This window comes from Arvicola amphibius, chromosome 2 (assembly GCF_903992535.2).
Source record: "Arvicola amphibius chromosome 2, mArvAmp1.2, whole genome shotgun sequence".
Lineage (NCBI taxonomy): Eukaryota > Metazoa > Chordata > Mammalia > Rodentia > Cricetidae > Arvicola > Arvicola amphibius.
The window spans coordinates 131,772,824-131,795,418 of record NC_052048.2 but is presented as its reverse complement, the minus strand read 5'-3'; the positions used below and the strand labels follow the sequence as shown (position 1 = coordinate 131,795,418).

Here is a 22,595-nt window from a genome sequence, read left to right as displayed (position 1 = left end):
TCCATGTCCCCCTCTGCCCAGTCTGGGCCTGAGCAAACAGGGGCGAGCCTTTTCCTATTTGCTGTCAGCCTCTTTACCTGTGTAGTGCGATGTGCTGTCCCAACACCTCGTGATGCTTTCCACTCTCCTTCCAGGGAAAGTGGTGCTGGCTGAGACCACCAACGCGCATGCCACACTCACAGGCTTGCACTACTACCACCAGGACTGGTCCCATGCGGCTGCCTACGTCACGGTGCCTCCTCTGAGACTGGACACTAACACCTCCACCTACCTCATGAGCCTGCTGGCCAAGTAAGGCGTTGGGGCCAACAGCACTCCATGCAGGGGGCTATAGGTCTTTAAGGTGATGCCCTCCAACTCTAGAAGTCAAACCTGACCAGGGTTTGGTTCCGTTGGGCCCTTGGGCTGGTTTTACTTGAACCTCTTCCTCCAGAGCCCAGCTGTCCCTTGCTATCCTGTTGAGCATCTCTGACAATTTCATTTGGAGTGAGAGCACTGACCAGAATTTCAGATGCCACTGACACCTCATCCTGAAGCCCAGTGGAGAGCTGGGACATAGGACCTCTTTTCACATGTATGGTCCTTTCTCTTCCTGACTGCATTAGTTACTGAGGGAGCAACTTTTAAGAGAAGAAGGCTTATTTTCACTCCTTCCCAGAGGTAGGTCCTCCATGAAGACTTGGGAGCAGGCTGTGGGGACTCCACACCTAAGCGGATCAAGAGACAGAGCAGAGAAATACAGATAGCTACCTGGATTTCTTTCCTTTTTACTCAACACAGACCCTCAGCCCTTGGGATGGTACAGCCTGTATTCTTCCTTCCTCAGTTAGTCCTTTCTAGAAAAGCCTTCGCACACACACCCAAAGGCATTCCGCCCTAACACCCTGACAGCTCTTAATTCAATCCAGTTGGCGTGGAGATCAGCCACACTTACCCTCACCTCTCCCTGTTGTTGCCTCAGTTTCTTTCCTTGTGTGTTCCTTCCTCCTCCTGTGCATTCCTTTCCATCTCTCTCCGTCCCTGTTATACCCTCTACCGACCTCCATTCTCAATCCCCTCTCTATCTAATGCTCAACCCCAACCTGAAGAAAAAAGTCCAAGGAACATTCTGGACTTGGCAAGGCACAATCATGAAAATGTTGGTTTTGTTTCCGGGACAGCTTACTGCTTCTTTGTCCTCTGCTAGTGACATTCCAGGAAGAGACATTACCTTCTCTTACCTTTGGCTATTAAAGTCATGTCTAGCTTATAGTCGACTCCTTGACAACTCCCCTAGCTCTCTCTGTTCATACTGGAGCAGATGGAGGAGGAAGAAAAAAATGGGACTATCTTCTCCATGCCCAGGTATGGTTTTTAGTCACCTTCCAGAGCCAGCAAGGGTCCTCATGAGCTCACTTACTCCAAGCCACTTTCTACAGTACTCATGGGGCTTAACTATCCCTTTGGTGGGAGAGCAGGCTAGACCACCCGTGTCACATCCAGAGCTTGGCTGTAGGCTAAACTAGTAAGATAGTGTCCCAAAGAACCTCTCAGCCCCTGGAAGAGAAGTCTGCCTTCTGGTTCTGATGTGAAGTTTGGGTTTCTGGAGAGGGCAAAAGGCACACGTAACTGAACTATACTGGTCAAGGTGTGGTCTTGTCCATCATTGACCCATCTTCGTCTAGCTCCAATCTCTCTTTAAAAGATGGTCTGGCAGGTTGTCAGAGCTGGGTGAAATCTCTTTGCAGAGACAAGTTTTTCCGCTTCCTCACCAAGCTTCTGTCTCTTCTCTCAACATGAAGGTTTCTGTCGAAACTCTGCTTTCCTGGGGTCATTGTTCAAGAGTCTGACAGCCAAGTGGAGGTGCCCAAGTGACCCAGTAAATAAAGTGGGGAGCCACCGTAAAAGACACCTGGTGGCAACTTTGGGCCTCTGAATGCATGCACAGATGGTGCACCCACATACATGCAAATATACACAACACTCATATATACGTATTTAAAAAATACTATAATAAAGACTTGGTTCAGAGCGTCCCTTGAAATGTTCCACTTGCTATAAGCAAATTTGCCAAAGGAACAAAAGCACAGTAAACGTCCAGTCTGCCTATACTCAAATTAGACAGGAAAAGGAAGCATTAGTCATTAAATAATTTTTCATAAAGCCTGTTTTCCATTTACTTTAATTATTTAAATTCTCATGTAAGAATTATGATTTCATATGGTAGAGAAATAGTTTTAGTTCCTTTTTAATCAGTGTGCATTGTAAATGTGTGCTATTTTATAGGATTCAGGGCAAAATTTTAACTATTCATAAGAATTTATGATTACTATAATTTTCTCCTATAACATGTTATTGGTATAATTCATGCAATGCAGAATGCTGGCTGGAAAACCCAGGCATCAGTTCCCTTTCCGGCAAGAGAATCCGAGTTGCTCACCCATCATTCACTTTTCCGTGTCATTTCTTAGTTCAGCATGAATAAAAAGTGCAATCCACAGTTGCCTTTTATTTTCAAGTCTGGTTTCCTGAGCAAGTGAGATACCTCAGCGGGTGAAAGGCCGTTGCCACCAAACCTGACAACTTGAGTTTAATCCCCAGAACCCATGTGTTAGAAGGAAAATTGTCCCTTGTTCTCCATGCTCATGCAGTGGTAAACATGTGTGCATGCATGCGCGCACGCGCGCGCGCGCACACACACACACACACACAAATAAATAGGTAAATAAGAAATAAATAAATTACAATTTTACCATCATTCATTCACACTTGCTGAGTGGTACCTGCTTCTGAGGAAGTTAGGTGCTCAGTTAAAGGTGAAAGTTGAGCCTGAGTTTCAGGGTTCCTGACCCGTAATGCGTTATTCTGTGTTGGACTCTCCCCTAGTCTAAGCCTCACCTGGATATCTGGGAGTCTCTGAAAAGAGAGTAAACCCTGAGACATCCTCATTTCTCATGGCTTCTGTAGATGCAGAGGGTATGGGGAGCCTTGGGGGTTCTAGAACACTCCTGCTCTCCGGAAGTCTCTTCCTGTCTCTGGAACCCTGGCTGAGGTCAGCCCTCTTACCCAAAGAGCTTAGTCATCTTGCTGTGGACTTGCCAGGAACATTAGTCTTTGGCAAGAGCCTAAACTGATGGGCCTGCCAGCTCCCGGGAGAGACAGCCCTCAATGCAGCCTGACTGGCAACTGCCCGGTAGCCTCAAAATCTGCCCCCAGACCCCATCACACCCCGTTCTGTTTCCAGAGCCCCTTCAGAGTGGGCGGCCCCTGTAGCTCATGTACTTATCTACAAGGAATGTGAGAGCCTTGGGGTCTCTACTGGGCCCTCCCACAATGACCCTGGTTCCACATGCTCTCCTTGCTGCAGCCAGGTCCTTCCTGGGGTTGCTTTGCCTTAGTGGCAGAAGCATTTTCATGGCTGAGGCTTCTAGTCTAGGAATCTCCCTGTTTGGCGGAAAGCATGCTGCAGCATGCCTCCCTCAACTCCCCAGTTCTGTATCTGCCTGAGGTCCTGGTTGAGCCTTAGGTACTCATAGCCCTCACCATGTGAAGACTTTGCTGTGGATGGCATTGGTGACAATGTCTTCAGCTTCTAGACGGTGGCTTGTTAAGTCTTGGCACCTTTTCTCCTGAACGCTTTGACTCCCAGGCACTTAGCAAGGTTAACACTGAACTTGGAAAAGCTTTGTCAAACATCTGTTATGTGTGTCGTGCCGGGACAGTGTGGGGCAGGCGAGCTGGTGGGAACAAACTGGCACGTGAGTCCTGGACATGAGGCCCACCTCTGCCCTCTCAGCCCAGCTAAGCCCTAAATGGTGGGCAAGTTGTTCTCTACCTGCTATTTTACCAGTCACCAACCCAAGCGTTGGAGTCTCCTGGAACATGCTCTGTGCATATGCCAATTCTGTGGATATAAATTGTTCATTTAAAGGAAAGAAACAAACCGTTAGAGGTCACCCAGCAAGTAAGCAGCAGGGTCAGGTTGGAAATGGATTCTCTGGGTTCCCAAGCCCAGGCTTCCCCCCTCAGCTTTTTCCCCACCCACTGGGAGATCGGCCTCCTGTCCCTTCACTTGTCACTTCTCTCTCTCCAGCGACACTCTGAACATTGTGGCATCAGATCACCGGCCATTCACCACGAAGCAGAAAGCCATGGGCAAGGAAGACTTCACCAAGATCCCACATGGTGTGAGCGGCGTGCAGGACCGAATGAGCGTGATCTGGGAAAGGGGCGTGGTAGGTGTCTGCAGCCTTGCCCACAATGAAGATCCCAGCGAAGCCCACTCATCAGGGGTGTGTTAGTCAGGGTCCTCTGGAGGAACGGGATTGGTAGAATATAAAGGAGATCTCGAAGAGTGGCTTGCAGGCTGGTCCGACAATGACTGTCTCCCAACAGAAAGCCCAGGAATCCAATAGTCGTTCAGTCCATGAGGCTGGATGTCTCAGCTGGTCCCTAGTATATGTTGGAATCCTAGCAAAGCAGGCTCTAGTATCAGTGAAGGAATGTCTCCGCAGCAGTGTGTATGAACTTGCCAGCAAGAGTGAGGATGAGCAAAGAGAAAAAAGCTCCCTTCTTCCATGTCCGTGTGTGTGTGTGTGTGTGTGTGTGTGTGTGTGTGTGTGTGTGTTTGCTTTTAGAAAGTGTGGCCCAGATTTAGGGTGGGCCTTCTAACCTCAAATGATTCAATCAAGAATAATCCCTCACAGTCATGCCTGTGTTTCAGCTAATTCCAATCAAGCTGACCACCAAGAATAGCCTTCGCAGGAGAGCTGACCCAGTCACAGCTCCTGTGGTACCCAGTAGCAAGGCAAGAGGTTGGCAGTGTCCGTAGATAGAGGAGGTCAGGCTTAGCTAGCATAGCATCAGCTCACACATACGAGGGGCGGAAAGGCTCGCCCCATTACACCGGAAAGTGATAGGACCTGTTAACGAAACGTGACAGTTGAGAAGCGCATGGGGAAGATCCATGCAGTTGGAACTTCAGCATTTTGGTATACTTCTTCCTACTTCAGCGCATGTGCCGGAATTTTCCTTTTGGTTTCTGAGACAGGGTCTCACTGTGTGGACAGGTTTGGCCTTGACTGTTTGGAGGTCTTCCTGCTTCATCCTCCCAAGTGACAGGATTTTAGACGTAAGCCACGGTGCCTAGCTAGATACATTATTTTAGTAACTTGATTCGTCTTTTTCCCCCTACATATTTTAAGACATTTTGAGTGTCTTCCTAGAAGTCTACAAAGCTGTGGGCTTTTTAAAAAGCTGGAATTTGGGACTTGTGATCTAACTTAGTTCTTCATACACACTGGGCTGGAGTTCCACCGCTGCCTACATCGCAAGGCTCAAAACGTCTTTTTTAAATTGCTGTGTAATACTCCTTTCAATGGAAATGCTGTATTTAATTCTTCCTTTGAAACTTTTGGCTGTTTCTGGTTTTCACACTTTAAATACTGCTATAGAGCAGTCCTTGCTTGTGAATGTGACCATTTCTAATTACTTCCTTAGGACAGGTTTCTAGAAGGAGATTTTTGGGTCAAGGGATATAAATATGAAGTTCTGGGTATATTTTGTCTAATTGAATTTCAAAAAGATAGGAGCTGAGATTTCATCTGGATGCCGCCTGTTCTGCCCATGCAGAGTGAGTAGATTTTGGCCCTGGTCTGTCATGGAGAACTCTCAGCACTCAGTATGCGCTCAAAGAGATTTGAAGTCCTAAAAACTAAGCCTCCTGCTCAGGGCAGGGCCGCGACTTAGCTCGGGCCATTGTCCCTTGAGGAGAGTGACACGCTGTCTGCGGCAGAGCAGGCAGCTCTTTCGGAACCCAGAATGCACCTCAGCCTCTCCCAGCTATCTCCAGTTTCAGGTGGTTCACAGTCCACAAAATAACAGAAAATCCTAAAAATAATTCATAGTTTGCGGAAGTTGTTTGTTTGAGACAGGGTTTCATACTGTACCCCAGGGTGGTCTGGAACTCATTTTGTAATCCAGACTGGCCTTAAACTCACAAGAGTCCTACCTCAGCTTTCCCAGAACTAAAATTACTGGCATGAGCTACCACATCCCATACTGTAAGTATTAAATAATTTTTGTTACAGTATAATGTTAAATTATTTTGTTAGTTATTGTTAGCTTCCTGCGGTGCCCAACTTTTGAGTTAACTTGGTTGTAGGTGAGCATGTATATGAAGTAAGCCTACTCTGAATTGGGCTCAGTTCTCTGTAGTTTCAAGCATCCTATGTGGGCCTTGGGATAATACCAGCAAACAAGGAGACGTAAGCTTTTGCACATGAAGGGAAGCCCCTTAGTCATCCCAAGTGGGCACATGTGTGGACCTTATCTAGGGGGTGCATTTGCCCCAGGCAGGCAGCCTTTGGCACAAGTCACCAGCGTGGCTGAGTGAGGGATGAAGGGGCAAGCAGGGTCTCAAGCTCTGCCAGGTGCCTCGTATTGGGACAGTGCCTATAGCACTGTTTGCCTTAGGACCACAGCTGTGGCCCTCTGAGCTAAGACCACAGGCTGGATATCAAATGCCTGGGAAGGAAGCCACACGTCCAGATCCAGGCTGATCTGACACATTTGCCACATTCCAGGTTGGAGGAAAGATGGATGAGAACCGCTTCGTAGCTGTCACCAGTTCCAACGCGGCCAAGATTCTCAACCTGTATCCTCGCAAGGGCCGCATCATCCCCGGAGCCGATGCCGACGTGGTGGTGTGGGACCCAGAAGCCACAAAGTAAAGCTTGCCACCAGTCTCCTGGGCCTGGGAGGACTTTATTTCAGAAATGCAAAGGCGAATAACCTTTGCAGCATTTCCAGGGTAGCGGAATGTGACGGTGACATGCCTTCCATGTGACTGCCCGCCTCCCTTGCTCATGTATACCCATTCCTTTGTATACCCATGTCCAGTGTCTCTGTCCCTGCTTCTAAGGACACCAGTCAAATGGGAAAAATACACACTAGTTTTTGTTTTTGTTTTTTTGAGACAGGATTTTTCTGTGTAGCTTTGGAGCCTGCCCTGAAACTCATTCTGTAGACTAGACAGACCTCAAGCTCACAGAGATCCACCTGTCTCTGCCTCCTAAATGCTGGGATTAGAGGCGTGCGCCACCACTGACCGGCCTACACTTTTTATGTACAAAAGCCTTTAACCTCTTTTTGCATTGATTCTCTAAAGGCTCTGTGTCCAAATATGGCTCCATTCTGAGATGCCAGGGGTAAAGATTTCAACACAAGAATTGTGAGGGGAGGGCTGGAGAGATGGCTGAGAGGTTAAGAACACTGACTGCTCTTCCAGAGGTCCTGAGTTTGTTCAATTCCCAGCAACCACACGGTGGCCTACAACCATCTGTAATGGGATCTGGCGCCCTCTTCTGGCCCTCTTCTGACATGCAGACGGGGCTGGAATTAAGCCCCATCAGACTGCTCTGGGTACCATGCCTGCCTACCGGGCAGCGTCTCGTTGCATCAAGCTGTACTGTCTTTACCGGTAGGCACTCAGATCTTGTCCCACCCTTATATCCCACCAGGACCATCTCGGCCAGCACCCAGGTGCAGGGTGGAGACTTCAATTTGTATGAGAACATGCGCTGCCATGGCGTGCCGCTGGTCACCATCAGCCGGGGACGCGTCGTGTATGAGAACGGCGTCTTCATGTGCGCAGAGGGCACTGGCAAGTTCTGTCCCCTGCGGTCTTTCCCAGACATTGTCTATAAGAAGCTGGTGCAGAGAGAGAAGGTAAGATGGGGTGGGAAGGAAGATGTGTGGGACGAGGTCAAGGCCCCTGTTGGGGGTCGTGTTCACTTTTCTCCATTAACGCTCAGATACTGTCGTGTTGTATGTTACTTCTGCATCCAAATGTAATCCGAATGCCTTAAGAGAGGAAAGGGTTAACTGAGCTCATAATTTCAGAAGCTTTAATGTGACCTGGTGCAGTTCGTGATAATGGGAGTGTGTGAAGCAGTGGTTCTCAACCTGTGGGCTGTGACCTCCTGCAGGGGCCACGTATCAGATACTGACATTACAATTCATAACAGCAGAAAAATTACAGTTATGAAGTAGCAATTAAATAATTTTATAGTTGGGAGTCACACCACAACATAAGGAACTGTATTAAAGGGTCACAGCAATTGGCTTTTGGGAACCTGTTCCCCATGCTGGATTACCTTGCCCAGCCTTGACCCAGGGGAGGAGCTCAGTCCTGCCTCCCCTTGAGTGTCTGGCCGGTGGGAGGCCTGCCCCTTTCTGAAGTGGAAATGGAGGAGGAGGGGAAGGAGAGCGGACTAGGTGGAAGGGGGTGGGAGACTGCAGTCAGTGTGTAAAATAAATGAAAAATGTTATTTAAATAAAATATTTTAAAAAATGTAAAAAGGGGTCACAGCATTAGGCAGGCTGGGAACCACTGGTGGAGTGGCTCACGGTTTGTATGCAGCAGGCAGGGAAGAAGCCAGAAGTCAGGACAAGAGGCCGGCTGGTAGCCTTCAGAGGCCCACCACAGTGACCTGCTTCTGCCAGCCAAGTCCCGTCTCCTAGAGAATTCCATTCAGACAAGCCCTAACACAGCGTTTCCTCTGGATGCTGTCTGTCACCATCTGTCCAGGAACTATGTGGCAGAGACAGAAGGGATAGTAGATTGGAAAATGCTGGTTTCCACGTCCCATTTTGCATAGATCTATTATTTATCATTATTATTATTAATGTGTGTGTTTGTATTGTGTGTGTATACACATATAAGGAAGGGTGCCCGTGGAGGCCACAGGGTTCAGATGCCCCTGGAGCTAGAGTTACTGGTGATTATGAGAAATGAACTCAGGGCCTCTGCAGGAGCAGCACACACTTTAAACCTCTGAGCCACCTCTGCAGTCTCAGCAGATAAAATGTAAACGGGCAAGCAGAGAGGGAGGGAGTCTGTGGCCGGTGAGCTCCTTCCATACACAGGCTGATTGCTCTGTTCCTGGCCCCTCTCGCTAACGCCAAGGATGCCTTCAGAAATCCCCTGTGTGGTTTCTCTCATTAGACTGGGCAGGCAGCCTGCAAAAGCGCAATTGAGGCTCCCTCCCAAAGGATACAGTGCTCACATCTCTGCCGCTATTGCTGCTGCTCCCTTGGCCACCTGCACGTCCTCCAACACACTTCCTCCCTGTCACAGTGGCACTTTTAATATAGTGAGTCATCATCACGGACCTAGGCCGGGACAGCTCTAAGTGACAGAGCTGAAGCTGGAGCCTTGGTGGCCTGGTTTGTGCAGTACAGCTCCTAACCCTTTATTTAGTATTGCTGCCGGCAGTGTCCCATGGCTACACCAACTCTATCTAGCCCAAGTTTTCTCTGGGTTGTCAGACCACACTGAAAGGTCTGCCTGTTGGGAGCCTGGCCTTGTCAGGACACTGCCAGGATGTTCACTGTGGAGGAGTTCCTCAGCTGTTTCTCTGGCAAAGTCCCCTGAAAGGATTCCATCCAAGCAGAGGGCAGAGACTGAGGCACTTTCTGCATACGCACATTTATGCGTGCGTGCATGCATACGCCCATCCTACGTAGAAGCCAGGAAGGCATTACTTCAGCACTTGGATCTACAGAAACAAGAAGCCTGTCGCCCGTGCGTCTTGGGTCCTGTGGGTCATAGCGGGTGTCTGTGGAGGAGGTTGCAGCTGTGTGCTTGGCCTTGACATTCCTGTCTTTTCTCTTCACCAGACCTTAAAAGTGAGGGCGGTGGACCGCACTCCCTACCTAGGGGACGTCGCTGTTGTTGTCCACCCTGGGAAAAAAGAGATGGGAACACCACTGGCTGACACTCCCACGCGGCCAGTCACCAGGCACGGGGGCATGCGGGACCTTCATGAATCCAGCTTCAGCCTTTCTGGTAAGGACGAGGATGTGGAAGGTGCTGGCAGGTTCTGGCAGGCAGGAGAGAGGCCTGGGCAGTAAACTGCAGCCTGTAGGTCCTTTGTAGAGCCATGAGGACAGGAGCCGTCTCCAGGTGCCCAGCTTTGTGGTCTTAGAAGAGCAGCTTATGCCAGGAACCTGTGGTTCCCACAGGAGGTACTAGTGGCCTGTGGGGAGGTGCTAGTGGCCTGTGGGGAGGTGCCGGTGGCCTGTGTGAAGGTGACCTCCAAAAACACACTCTCAAAGGGCTAGTCACTGCCACAAGCAGTGGGACATGAATGCTAGGTGCTGTTTCTTGTGCACTGTCCGAACACACTGAATCTTTGTCAGTCTGGGATGTGTGGCTTCTCAGGGTCTCCCGAGCACACCACAGCCTACAACAACTGACCTGGGCCTCTGGGGCCTGACTAGTCAGTTGCCTCTTTTGCCCCAGTCCAAGAGCCATGACTGGACAGTGGCTCCTTCCGACAAAGTAGACATCAAGTTGCCTGTCATCTCTCTTCCAGCCCCAAGTCTTAATCTGTTGGAGATGGGGATCACTGAATAATGCCCCACTGTGATCTTTGGGGTCCTAGACCCTTCTTTCTGAGTCTTAGAATTCCAGAGGCAGTGCCTTTGGAATATGGGTCATTTTTCAAAATAGTTACCAGTTTTCTGTTTCAGTATCTGGTCTACTCGTTGAGTGTAACTGCAGGTTTCTCTCCTGCCCGCCAGTTCCCAAATAACCACTCAGAGGCTTCATATTAATTACAAACTGTTTGACCTATTAGCTCAAGCTTATTATTAACTAGATCTTACAACTTAAATGAATCCATTTCTATTATTCTATATTTTACCACAAGGCTCGTGACTTCTTAACTTCACATCTTGCTTCTCCAGCGGTTGCTGGCGTCTCCCTTCTTTTCCCTTTATCTGTTTGGATTTCCCCGCCTGGCTCTGTTCTGCCTGGCTATTGGCCAAATCAGCGTCTTTATTAACCAATGGAAATATAACCTACTCACAGCATACAGAGGGGAATCCCACATCAACCAAGACCTGTGTGTGAAGGTCTGTGTGACCACTGGCTGATCCCTTGGTCTAACAGCACAAGTATTGCTGTCCATGTGAGTGAGCAGAGAGGCTCCTGAAGTAGCTCCGAGTCAAGAAGACCCGGGTTCACACCCCTACTGCTGTAAAATGTGGTTTCTCATCCAGATAATGGAATAGAGTCATGAGGGTTAAATGACCAGAATACCTGGGACTTGGGGAGTGGCTTCATCAATAAAGCATTTGCCTTGCAAGCGCAAGGACCTGAGTTCAATTCCAAGAAACCATGTTGAAAAAGGCAGGCACAGGGCTGGAGAGAGCTCAGCGGTTAGCAGCGTGTACTGCTCATCCAGAATACCTGTATTGAGTTCCCAGTTTCCCAGCACTCAACTACGTGCAAATTCCAACTCCAGGGAAATCCAACACCTTCTCTGGCACGTGCACATACCAATACACAGCTCCAAACCTGTCCTAAAAGAGGTGGACAGCATTCCCTTGAGGGGCGGGAGAGGTCTGAGCCTCAGTGGTCACAGGGAGCCTGCTAACCCAGGCAGCTTCTGCGTGGTTGACTTTTCCTGCTTCTTTCCCCCACGCAGGTTCTCAGATCGATGATCACGTTCCAAAGCGGGCCTCAGCTCGGATCCTTGCGCCCCCTGGAGGCAGGTCGAGCGGTATTTGGTAAAGGCTCTGACCAGCCCCCCCAAGTGAGGATGCTCCACTGCCACCCGCCTGCACACCTTCCGGCCACAGCTGCAGGGGGTGGGAGAGGTTGGGCAGGGCAGCGCTCTACAGGTGGGGGCTCCAGGAAGCAGAGAGCCCTCCCCTTGTCTGAACGTGATTCACGGGGCTTTGACCCACCCCTAACAAGGCACTTTGAGCTGTCCCTCCTGCTCGGCTCCCTCCTTCCTTCCTCGGTCCTGGGGTTTCTCTGGGCCCCAGCGGCCACACTATGCACAGCACCCAATGCATAGCGCCTGGCCCCGCCCCTCCTCTCACGACAACCTCCAGTGCAGGCTCTGGGAAGGCCCGGACTTGAGTGCCCTGCCCTGCTGCCCACCCAGACAGGCGTCCAGAGCACTTTAGCAGATGTGTGTTATAAGTAAGGGCCTTCCCCCCTCATCCCTTAGGTACTATGGTGACATTTCCCAAGTCAGACAGGTGTTAGCTCCCCAGCCATGCCCGAGATGTCCCATCTTTACTGACTCACCCCTGTGTAGGTACAGTCGGGACACCCTGGTTGTGGCTGTGGTTGGGACACCCTGTGCCCTTTGCTGGCCTCTTTCCACTCCCTACCCACTCCCTCTGGGAGCCCCAGGCCCCAGATGGGTAGCTGGGTGGGCATGGGGCTGGTGCCAGGCGCGTGTAAATGGTTTTGTTTTGCACGTTTGGTTTGCGCAGTGGTTTGGTTTGACTTGTTTGTGCACCCTGTGGACAATAACGGTGCTTCGTGTCACTAGCGTAGCATAGAATCGGGAGTAGATTTGGTTCTTAGGAGATGCTGCAGTCACCACCAACCAGACAGTCCAGGGCAGCGGTGGGGACAGGCTGTCCCCCGGCCCCTTTCCCCCAACCCAGGGTCCTGCTACAAGACGCAGCCCTGGACCATGCCTCCCCTGCCCATACCCCTACCTCTTACCACCCCATCCTACTTTTTCTACATTCAAATGTCCTGGATGCTGACCCTGGGAACCTCCAAGCAACAAGGCGGCCCCTCTCTCATCTCTTCTCCTGGTCACTCCAGCACGAACCCCCATGTCCACACCCTTACACCCTACACAGCTTCCTATAAGTTGCCCCTGCTGGACAAGGCCTAGCTACTCCTCCTGTGTGACTAGCAAGAGGCCTCATACCTGCTGAGAGAGGGGGAGTAGGAGAGGGTTGGCCAGCCAGCCACCAGGCGGGGGGCTTCAACATGCAAGCCCTAGCTGGAGAATCCACTCCACTGCCCAAGTGCTATGGGGTCCTGCACTCAACACCTCGCTCTTGTTGGCTGCTGGTTAGGCCCCGCCCTGCCTCAGAAGCTCTGGGGGTTCTCATAGGTGGCTACCCAATCTGAGAAGTGACCCAGCTGTCTGCCTTTGATAGGCCTCATCATCCTCCCTCCCCCTCCTTGGGAAATGACCTCGCTTTTGCTTGAGCTCCCCAAACCTGCCAGAGGCCTCAGAGATCTTGGTACTCATCCCTGCAGTGTGTACTGCTTTGGGCCCACCAAAGCACTTCCACGCATCGGCTCCTCCTTATGGTGGAATGCTTACCACTCTCCCCCATCTTACAGATTAAAAAAAATAATAATAACCTGAGGCCCCAAAAGTTAAGGCTTGCTGGCTCCAGAAGTGTCCATGACTGACCTTATGGCCTTGGCTTGTCTAACCTAGATGTGGAAAGCGGCTGTGGACTGATACCGGGCCCACCAGGAGTTTCACCAGATAGAATGAATGCTTTCTCCCTGAGGAGAAAAACACATTCTGCCTCACTTTGCACAAGTCGATCTTTATTATCTTTATTGTGAGCAGACTACTGTATACTCTCGGTTTGAGCCTGGACTAGAAAAGTGTTGGGAACTTGTGTGTGGCTTTAGTTGCATCCTCATCCTCATTGTCCTCATTTTGGAGCTGAAATGATAACCCGGAGAACTGAGGAAGCCATGGGAACAGTAAGCAATGACGCTGGAAAAGCCTCATGGGTAGCAAAAGCAGTGATACTGATCCCTGGTACAGCCCTAGCCTCTCTCTCCTCTTTTTTCTCCTCCTCTTCCTTCCTCCGCCTCCTGCTCCTCCTCCTCTTCTTTTTGAGACAAAGTCTTGCCTATGTAGCCTGGCCTTGAACTCAGAGCATCCTGCCTCAGTTTCCCAAGCACTGGAATTTCAGGCACAAGCTACCACACCTAGCTATATGTCATCTTTATCTATTTTTGCCCTTGCTTGGTCATGGGCCTTGGGCAGATGCCAAAGATCCGAGGGATGGTAGGACCAGCGAGGCAGGGCACCTTGCTTGGGCCAGGAAAGCTTTACCTGAGTGCCTCCACCTGAGAAGTGCATGACCTGGCGTGGTGAGAGAGTACGTGTTCAAGGGGCCGCTATAGGCCTTCCACTTCATCCATCCCCACCCTTGGGTACGCCCAGATCCACCCTTCCTTAGACTGTGCTCACCCAGAAGCTTCTGGGTGTGAATCAGGAGACTCAAGGAGCCAAACAAACCATCACACACCCCCACCCCCGTGTCCACTCCCTGCCCCATCAGAGCTCCAGCCAGCCCCATCCCAGGCCCAGTGGCTGCTGGCTGGAACAAAAAGGGTCTCTGGTTGCACCGAATGCAGCTCTCAAACTGGTCTTGTACTTGCTGAATAAATACTGTTGTTCTTGCCTTAGCTGCTCTCTAGGTTTGTGGGGTTAACGCACCCAAAAATTGTGCTACTGTGTGTGTGTGCGTGTGCGTGTGTATAGTGCTAGGAGCCCACAGTAGGCCTCTTGTCAAGCCAATGCCGTGATAAGGGCATCTCTTATACTGACCCAGAAACCACAGAACCACATAGAAGCCAAACCCGCTCCAGCTGCTGAGGCAGCAAGTACACAGCCTGGGGTCAGAATGGAGCTGTCGGTAGCACCCCAGCACCCAAGGGACTTCCTCACTCCTCTGTAATGTCATGGTGCTAAGATCGTGTCAATCCCAAGAGGACACATAGTCCTATGCTTTGGCCACCGTTTGAGGCAAAAACCAAACAGCCCGACACATTGTGTTCTGGTACAGGTTTGTATTAAACTGTAGCTACTTCTCACTCGGCCTCTGTTGTGTTTATTCAAGAAGTAGCCTGGCAGAAAGCCGCTTCTACAGCGGTTGTGTGGTGCTTCCGTTGCTAGGAGAACAGCTTTGGTCCATCACTCTGATCCAGTGGCAGCTCACAGGGAGGTCTGGAAACGTAAAAATAAAAAGTTTAAAAATAAACATTTGTTTTTAAGGGTCATCCCTCTCCCAAGAGCCCAGGATTTCTGATGGTGCAAAAGCAAACATTCCTGGGACAGTTGGCACATTATCTGAACTAAGAAAAAAATTAAGGAGATATTAGAAACAAAAAGAAAGGATCTAGACTCCCCACCCAACCGATGACACTTGTTCTCCTGGCTACCATTTGGAAGCCTACAAACCCCATTCCGTTCAGCAGGAGCTGACGGACTGTATTCCCATAAAGATATGACAAAGTCATCCCAAGGCCCCAATGTGTGTCTGAAGGGCCTTTGCCTGCTTACTAGCTTTCTAGACCCTCCCCACCTTTGAGTCTGGCCACTGGGCCCTCCAAATCCCTTGGGTGTTGGGAAGACTCCTCTGATTAAACCCACACTGAAATGAGTGACGTACAAGCTATCGTTGCAGTACTTGGACTGTTGAGACAGGTGGATCATGAGTGTGAGGCCAGCCTGGGTCACACATAAGCAGATCCAGTCTCAAAGAGTGGGTGTACCATTCATTTCAGTACTGTGAGACACCTTGTGCCAATTTCTTAACCCCCAAAGACGCAACTCTAATGAGGAAATTCTAGATCGTGGAGAAAATCGGCATAGCACACTGTTGGCGCATAGTCGGTTACCTAACTGCCCCCAAACGAAAGTAAATATGTGGGGCTGGGGAGAAGACGCAGCCTTTGGTGCCAGCACTCGGGGCAAGGGCAGGCAGAGCCACAGAGTGACACCCGGTCTCAACAAACAAAAGGAAAGAAAAGGCACTGTCACGTGTCGTCGAGTGTTTGCATGGCACAAGGCGTGTACAGATACATACTTGGGAAGACCCCGTAGACCTTAATACGTGTACAGTTGGAAAAGGACCACAGGTTTGGACTTGAAAATTTGGATCAGCCAAGGGAATCTACAATTTGGAGCTACTCAATTCAGTCAGCAGCTGTGCAGCCATCAGCAGAGATTTCATCAGGCACAGGTGACATTAGGAACTGTGGAAGAGGCTCAAGGAAACCCTGGGTCTGAAGAACAAACAGTATGATACCGGGGAAGGGTAGACTTAATTGTAGTAAATGATTAAAAAATACTTTTATTTTTTTTTGAATTTCACTATGTAGCCCAAGCAGATCTGGGACCATGTAGATCAGACTGGCCTTGAATCCAAGGGGGATTAAAGACACGCACCACTACACCTGGCCATGAGAAGCTTTCCCACAACACTGCCAACGAACTTAATACACTTAAAAGTTTGCTTTAAAACACCTTACTCTTGTCTACCTTTAGAGTGTCATCCGCATCCTATCTGAGCATTGTTTCCTGGCTACTCACACGGATGCACTGGACATTTTCCTTAAAAAGCAAGATGTTCATTTTTTTTAATTAGGAGAAAGTGATCCTTTTGAGATGGGGATTTCTGTGTGTCTTTCTCATTGGACAGAATGACAACATGGTTATAGGAATTAAAGCCTTCTAAGTCCCTCTGAGAGGACACTCTGCAAATCCAAGGTCACCAAACTGAAAACCGTCACAGACCACACTGCGTGCTTTGGTGACACCATCTAGCCAGTGCCTCTCATGTTGCTGGAATTCGTTGTAAACTGGCCTGAGTTTGGTGGATGGATGACCCTGGAGTTCCTCCCTTCTGTCGGCCCCCAGCAGCATCACCATGTCACATTCCAACGCACCTGAGGGGTTAACTTCACTAACAGACTTCTCAGGAAAGGCTTTGACCCTTCATTCCTGAGGGAACCAAAGCTACTGGAAACAACTCCCAAGAGGACCAGGTGTGTTTTGAGTCTCAAGGACAAGACCCTTCAGTGGCAACACCTTGTGACCCTGCTTCGGTGGCTGTGGATCATCTGAAAGAATTCCTGGTGGCCAGGAGAGGATCTTCCGGCCCATTGTGGGTATAGTAGGCTGAGTTGCTATGTGGGGGCTGCTGATGTTTATTCGGTGTTCAGCGGGTCTCTGTGAGCAAACCATCCGCGATGTGGCCTCGCTCGTAGTGTCTTCCCTCAGAAGGCTTTGTAATTCCTCCTTAATGGCTGCACTGTGGCCGTGAAACTCCCAGCAATGGTACCACAGGCTATGAGAGAATGCTGCCGCCTTCCGTTTGTAATCCTGTTTTTCATATACAGCACGTTCATCTGGCATCGTGGTCATGAGAACTAGTATCCCAATTCCAGTCACTGTGCAAAGCCAATACTTTGGGGATCATACTTGTTCACCTGGTATGGGCGAAGTGGGGCTCCCTTCTGGACCCTTGGACTGAAGTTGCTCATCGAGCCCAGTGCCTCTCAGCCAGGGCCAGTTTTGTCCTCTAGGAGATACGAGTAGGGAATATTTGGACATTCTTTCAGCTGTTACAACTTAGGGGACTGGGACTACTGGGATCTTGGGGACACCACTCCAGGACACTGCTGAGCATCCTACTCAGGAGGTACTCAGGGCAGCCATCACAATAAGGAATTGTCCAACCCAAAATATCAACAGCACCAAGCTGTTCTAGCTTAATGATAATATGAGATCATTGCTTTAGAAAACTGCATGAGGAAATTTAAGAAGAAGGAGGAACAGCCAGATGGTGGTGGCACACACCTTTAATCCTAGCACTCGGGAGGCAGAGGCAGGTGGATCTCTGTGAGTTGGAGGCCAGCCTGGTCTACAAGAGCTAGTTCCAGGACAAGCTCCAAAGCTACAGAGAAACCCTGTCTTGAAAAAGCAAAAACAAAAAAGAAAAAGAAAGAAAAGGAAAAAAAGGAGGGAGGCAAAGCTAAATTTATGGTACAACTGTATAGCAAGACATTCTATACAAAAATCATCATGAACAGCGCTGGACCAAAGCATCCCAGTAGCAGTCAGAAGCAGAGCCCCAAGGAGTCTTAGCATGTTCTTTCCCATGACTTTACCTGTTAATCCTCTGCCACCAAGATCAGGAGCCATGTTGTACGTGGTTCTGCTTGACCACTGTGCAGTGCTACAGGCAACAGAAGGCTCTGCATGCAGATCTGAGTGGGGTTCTAAATGCAGAGGTGCCATGGCCATCTCGATTCCCGAACCATCGCATTTATAGACTTGGTTTTGTTTTTGTTTTTTTGTTTTTGTTTTTGCCATATTCTGAAAATGGATCCCCACATTCTGTATAATCCCCATCAAAATTTCAACTACAAAAAAAGATGTCTGGTTTTAAAATTCATTTGAAACTGTGAGGGATTTGGAGGAGTAAACTAAGGAAAATCCTAAAGGAACTGGTGAAGCTGTCATTAACCCACTCGTGAAGATGGAGCCCCCAGTGACCTAACTGCCTTTCAAAGGCCTTTATTCCTTCACATCAACCTTGCCACACTGAAGACTGAGCTTCCAACACAAAAGCCTTTGGGAGATACACTCAGACCACAGCAAGCACACACCCAACACGGCAGGGGTGGAGCTGTCCTAAAGACACACATCCCCTCGACTGTCAGACTACTGAGACAATGAGCTCTAAAGGGATTGACATTTCCCCAGGAGTCCCATTCAAGGGAACAAAAATCCTGAGACCTGGAAAAAGACTGCACAGTATGCTGAGGGTACATGACAGACTGAGAGCCAGCAGAAGTCAGTGATGGGTGGGACCACTAGAAATGCCCAGTTATGTGCACCATGTACCTCTATTTAAACCTCATGTCAGAACTCCAGATGTGGATTTAGAGCACCACTGGGCCTCCTTATTTGTTCTTCTCAGTATGAATGCACTGAATAAATCTTTTTCTGCTCGTTACTGTTGTCCACCTGTTAGTGGCCTGTTGAGGATGGTGGCTTGGCCTTGCTTATTAGAGCTGCCAGGGTCCAGGCTCTGACCCTAAAAACTTCAGTAGGAGTATCAAGATACTCAGTAGAGAAAAACAGTATTCTCGATAAATTGTGCTTAGACAACTGGATATCCACATGCAAAAGAATTGAAATTGGAATTTTGCCTCACAATATGTAAAACTCAACCAAAATGGATAAAATTTTTAAATCTAAGAGCTAAAGCTATAGAACTTTTAGGAAAAAGCATAGAGATAAATCTTTATGACTTTGATTTAGTATCAGATCCGTACACATGATAGGGAAAGCACACATCTAATTTCAGCGGACTCTGAAAGTTCATATGTCAAATGAGGCTTTCCTCCCCCCCCCCCCACAGAGAGAGAGAGAGAGAGAGAGAGAGAGAGAGAGAGAGAGAGAGAGAGAGAGAGAGAGAGAATCTTTTGTGCCTTGGAAGATGTAGAGAACAACTGGAGAAGCAGAGGATTCTGGAGAAGCCCTTGGTATTAATCTCCTTTGGCATGCCTTCAGCCTTGGTTCGAGCAGCAGCTGACAGAAAGATGTATCTTCCCTTGTCCCATCCATTTCTGCTCCTAGTTGGGCCTCCTGCTCTCCCAGGGCCTTTCCAGGTTGAACGGGCAACTCAAGCCATAGTTCTACCCAGAAAGACCTCCAGATGGCGCTTTAAACTCACCAGTGACTACTTTGGCTTAAGCAACAGGCCACTGGGAAAGGCTCAAGGAAAACAGTCAGTTTCTTTGCTTGGTCCTGGACACTCCCAGAGGGGCCTAAGGTGGTGCAGTCAACACATGAATGAGGTGCCATAGCAGTTTGTCTCAGGTCTGGACAACTCTTAAGAGTTGTCTCCCTGAGCAGGCAGAGGCAGGCGGATCTCTGTGAGTTCGAGAGCAGCCTGGTCTACAGAGTGAGTTCCAGGACAGCCAGGGCTACTCAAAAATAAATAAACAAACAAACAAACGAATGAATGAATGAATGAATGAATGAATGAATGAAAATAAAGGTTGTCTCGCTCAAAACCAATCTCCAATAAATAAAACAAGACCGGTATGCTAAACTAAAGACAAAAAGGAAAAGAAAATAAAAAAGAAAAATCAGAAATTCACATTTAATTAAGATGTCATATATTCATCTAGCTTACTGAATGTTCCACCCTGTTTTTTTTTAAAGATTTATTTATTCATTATGTATACAGCATTCTGCCTTGATGTATGCCCGCACACCAGAGGAGGGCGCCAGATCTCAGTACAGATGGTTGTAAGCCACCATGTGGTTGCTGGGAATTGAACTCAGGACCTCCGGAAGAGCAGCCAGTGCTCTTAACCTCTGAGCCATCTCTCCAGCCCTGTCCCACCCTGCTTAACTGGTGCCTACGGTCATCCACTGGCCCTCATTAGATGTACAGAAGTAAGCCAAGGACAGCTCCTCCATTAGCAGTGAGTTGGGGATAAGATGTATTGACAAATAGTTGTAGTAGAACAAGCCTAGAATGGAGGGGAAAGTGGAGATTTGGATGTTGGCTCTCAGTTCAGAACCTATTTTTACTGTTTACTAATCGTGTGATTGTAGGCAAGTTATTAACTTCTCTGTGTAGCAAGGAGGCTGCTTGTTGGTTTTGGCTGCTTAGCCCCGAAATAATTACACAGAAACTGTATTATTTAAATCACTGTTTGACACATTAGCTCTAGCTTCTTATTGGCTAACTCTTACATCTTAATTTAACCCATTTCCATTAATCTGTGCATCACCACAAGGTCGTGGCCTACCAGCAAAGTTTTAGCACGTCTGACTCTGGCGGCAGCTCCATGGCTTCTCTCTTACTCCACCTTTCTTTCTCCCAGCATTCTGTTTAGTTTTCCCCACCTAGCTCTGTTCCCCTATAGCTCTGCGATAGGCCCAAAGCAGTTCCTTTATTAACCAGTGATAATCACAGCATACAGAGGGGAATCACAGCATATAGGGTGTGAAAATGGGAGTGTCACCACTGTTGGGAGGTGCCCAAGGAACACTGTCCATGGCAGAACCAGAGGAGATACCACTAAAACTGGTGTTAAGCAGTGGGTAGATGTTCACCTGAGGAGAGGCCACCCCACAGCTTAAGTCTCAGCCGTGAAACACCTGCTTGCGCGAGTAATTCCAAGTAGTTGTTTTCGTATGTGTGGAGCAGTGTTGACATGGGCAGGACATAAGAAGAGTGGAGAGGAAGAAAACGGTTGCTAGGGACCAAGTCGTGTGTCTACTGTATGAAGGAGCCTGAACTTTAAATCTTTAAGAAAGTGCCTCCCAAACTTCATCATTAAAGTACCCCTAAAGACGGGGCAATATGAAGAACATCTTAGCGGAGACCCCAGATTTCCTTAAAAGTTTTGTCTTCAAAATCATTTAGTTTTGCACTCCACTCCATGTGCCGTTTCAATGTAAAAGATATTATTAGCCAGCAGGCGGTGGTGCACGCCTTTGATCCCAGCACTTGGAAGGCAGAGGCAGGTGGATCCCTTTGAGTTTGAGGTCATCCTGGTCTACAGAAAGAGTTCCAGGACAGCCAGAGCTGCACAGAGAATCCCTATCGCAAAAACAAATAAAATGATATTGTTGTTCTTACTTTCTAGACAAAACAAAAACCCGGAGAAAGAGCTATTCTACAGCTCTTCTAACCTAGGTAATTATATGAATTTTCCACAAGCCAGTCAGTTTGTGAGGGAAAGCCATGGGGATTTAAAGCTAGGGTTACAGGAAAGGCTTTAGCTTGCGGAAAGAGCCCTAAGGCAATGGTGTTGAGGGTGGTTAAGAAATGGAGATACTAGGGGCTGGAGAGATGGCTCAGAGGTTAAGAGCATTGCCTGCTCTTCCAAAGGTCCTGAGTTTGATTCCCAGCAACCACATGGTGGCTCACAACCATCTCTAATGGGGTCTGGTGCCCTCTTCTGGCGTGCAGGCATACACACAGACAGAATATTGTATACATAATAAATAAATAAATATTTTTTTAAAAAAAAAGAAATGGAGATACTGACAGGGAGGATAGGTGTGAGATAAAGCCACCTCCCAGGTCGGGATGGTCCTGGCGGGAGAGATGAAGGAGGTGACAAACAGATGTGGGTGACGCTTCAGAAGTAGAACTGATTATAATAGAAAATCATCCCGAGGGCTGGAGAAGGGGTGGGTTAGGATGGTGCCCAGGTTTTTGGACCCCATCAACATTAGGACTATAGGATGGGTATCGGTGGGTGGGAGGGAAAATATATTTTGCTTAAGCATATTGAGTTTTTTATGTCAGGGCTGCCTAGAAAGTCTGAGACTTGGGAGAACCAAAAGGATGGAATCCCCAAGTACAGAAGTCACAGGAAACGATGAGGTCATTTAGGGAATGTGTATGGAGAGAAGGAAGCAGACAGGACTCTAGAACAAGGGGACTTACTGTTGGAGAGGGCAGAGTTTCAGTTTTACAAGATGCAAGGGGTTCTTCTGATGAATGGGGGTGATGGTAACCAAGGAGACCACCCAGTGTTTGGGTGACATTATGGGATAAGGTAGAATGAAAAAAGAAATGTCAAAAATGTCACGAGAGAGCACCAAACAAATGGGCAATGAAAGAAAACATGAACAGGGGGCTGAAGAGATGGCTCAGAGGTTAAGAGCATTGCCTGCTCTTCCAAAGGTCCTGAGTTCAATTCCCAGCAACCACATGGTGGCTCACAACCATCTGCAGGCATACACACAGACAGAATATTGTATACATAATAAATAAATAAATAAATAAACTAATAAATAATAAATAAAATATTTAAAAAAAAGAAAAGAAAACATGAACACATTGCATTCCATAATCATTTTTTTTAAAAACTGGTGGATTAAGAAAAACAGTATCAATAGAGTGAAAAGGAAACCATAGAATGAGAGAAATTATTTTCAATTTACATATCTGATAAGAGGTCAATTCCCAGAAAACACTCTGAATACTGA

General features: G+C 48.5%; 1 protein-coding gene across 1 annotated transcript in view; it reads left to right on the top strand.

The window, feature by feature from the left end:
- Dpysl5 (dihydropyrimidinase like 5) overlaps positions 1-11,560 on the top strand; it is a 49,788-nt gene extending 38,228 nt beyond the window's left edge. The window contains exons 7-12 of the mRNA XM_038320358.1: positions 135-291; positions 4,073-4,214; positions 6,564-6,706; positions 7,500-7,707; positions 9,661-9,829; positions 11,475-11,560. Of these exons, the coding sequence (XP_038176286.1) occupies positions 135-291; positions 4,073-4,214; positions 6,564-6,706; positions 7,500-7,707; positions 9,661-9,829; positions 11,475-11,560 (905 nt within the window). The remainder of the gene's footprint in view (positions 1-134; positions 292-4,072; positions 4,215-6,563; positions 6,707-7,499; positions 7,708-9,660; positions 9,830-11,474) is intronic.
- The last annotated feature ends 11,035 nt before the right edge of the window (positions 11,561-22,595 follow it).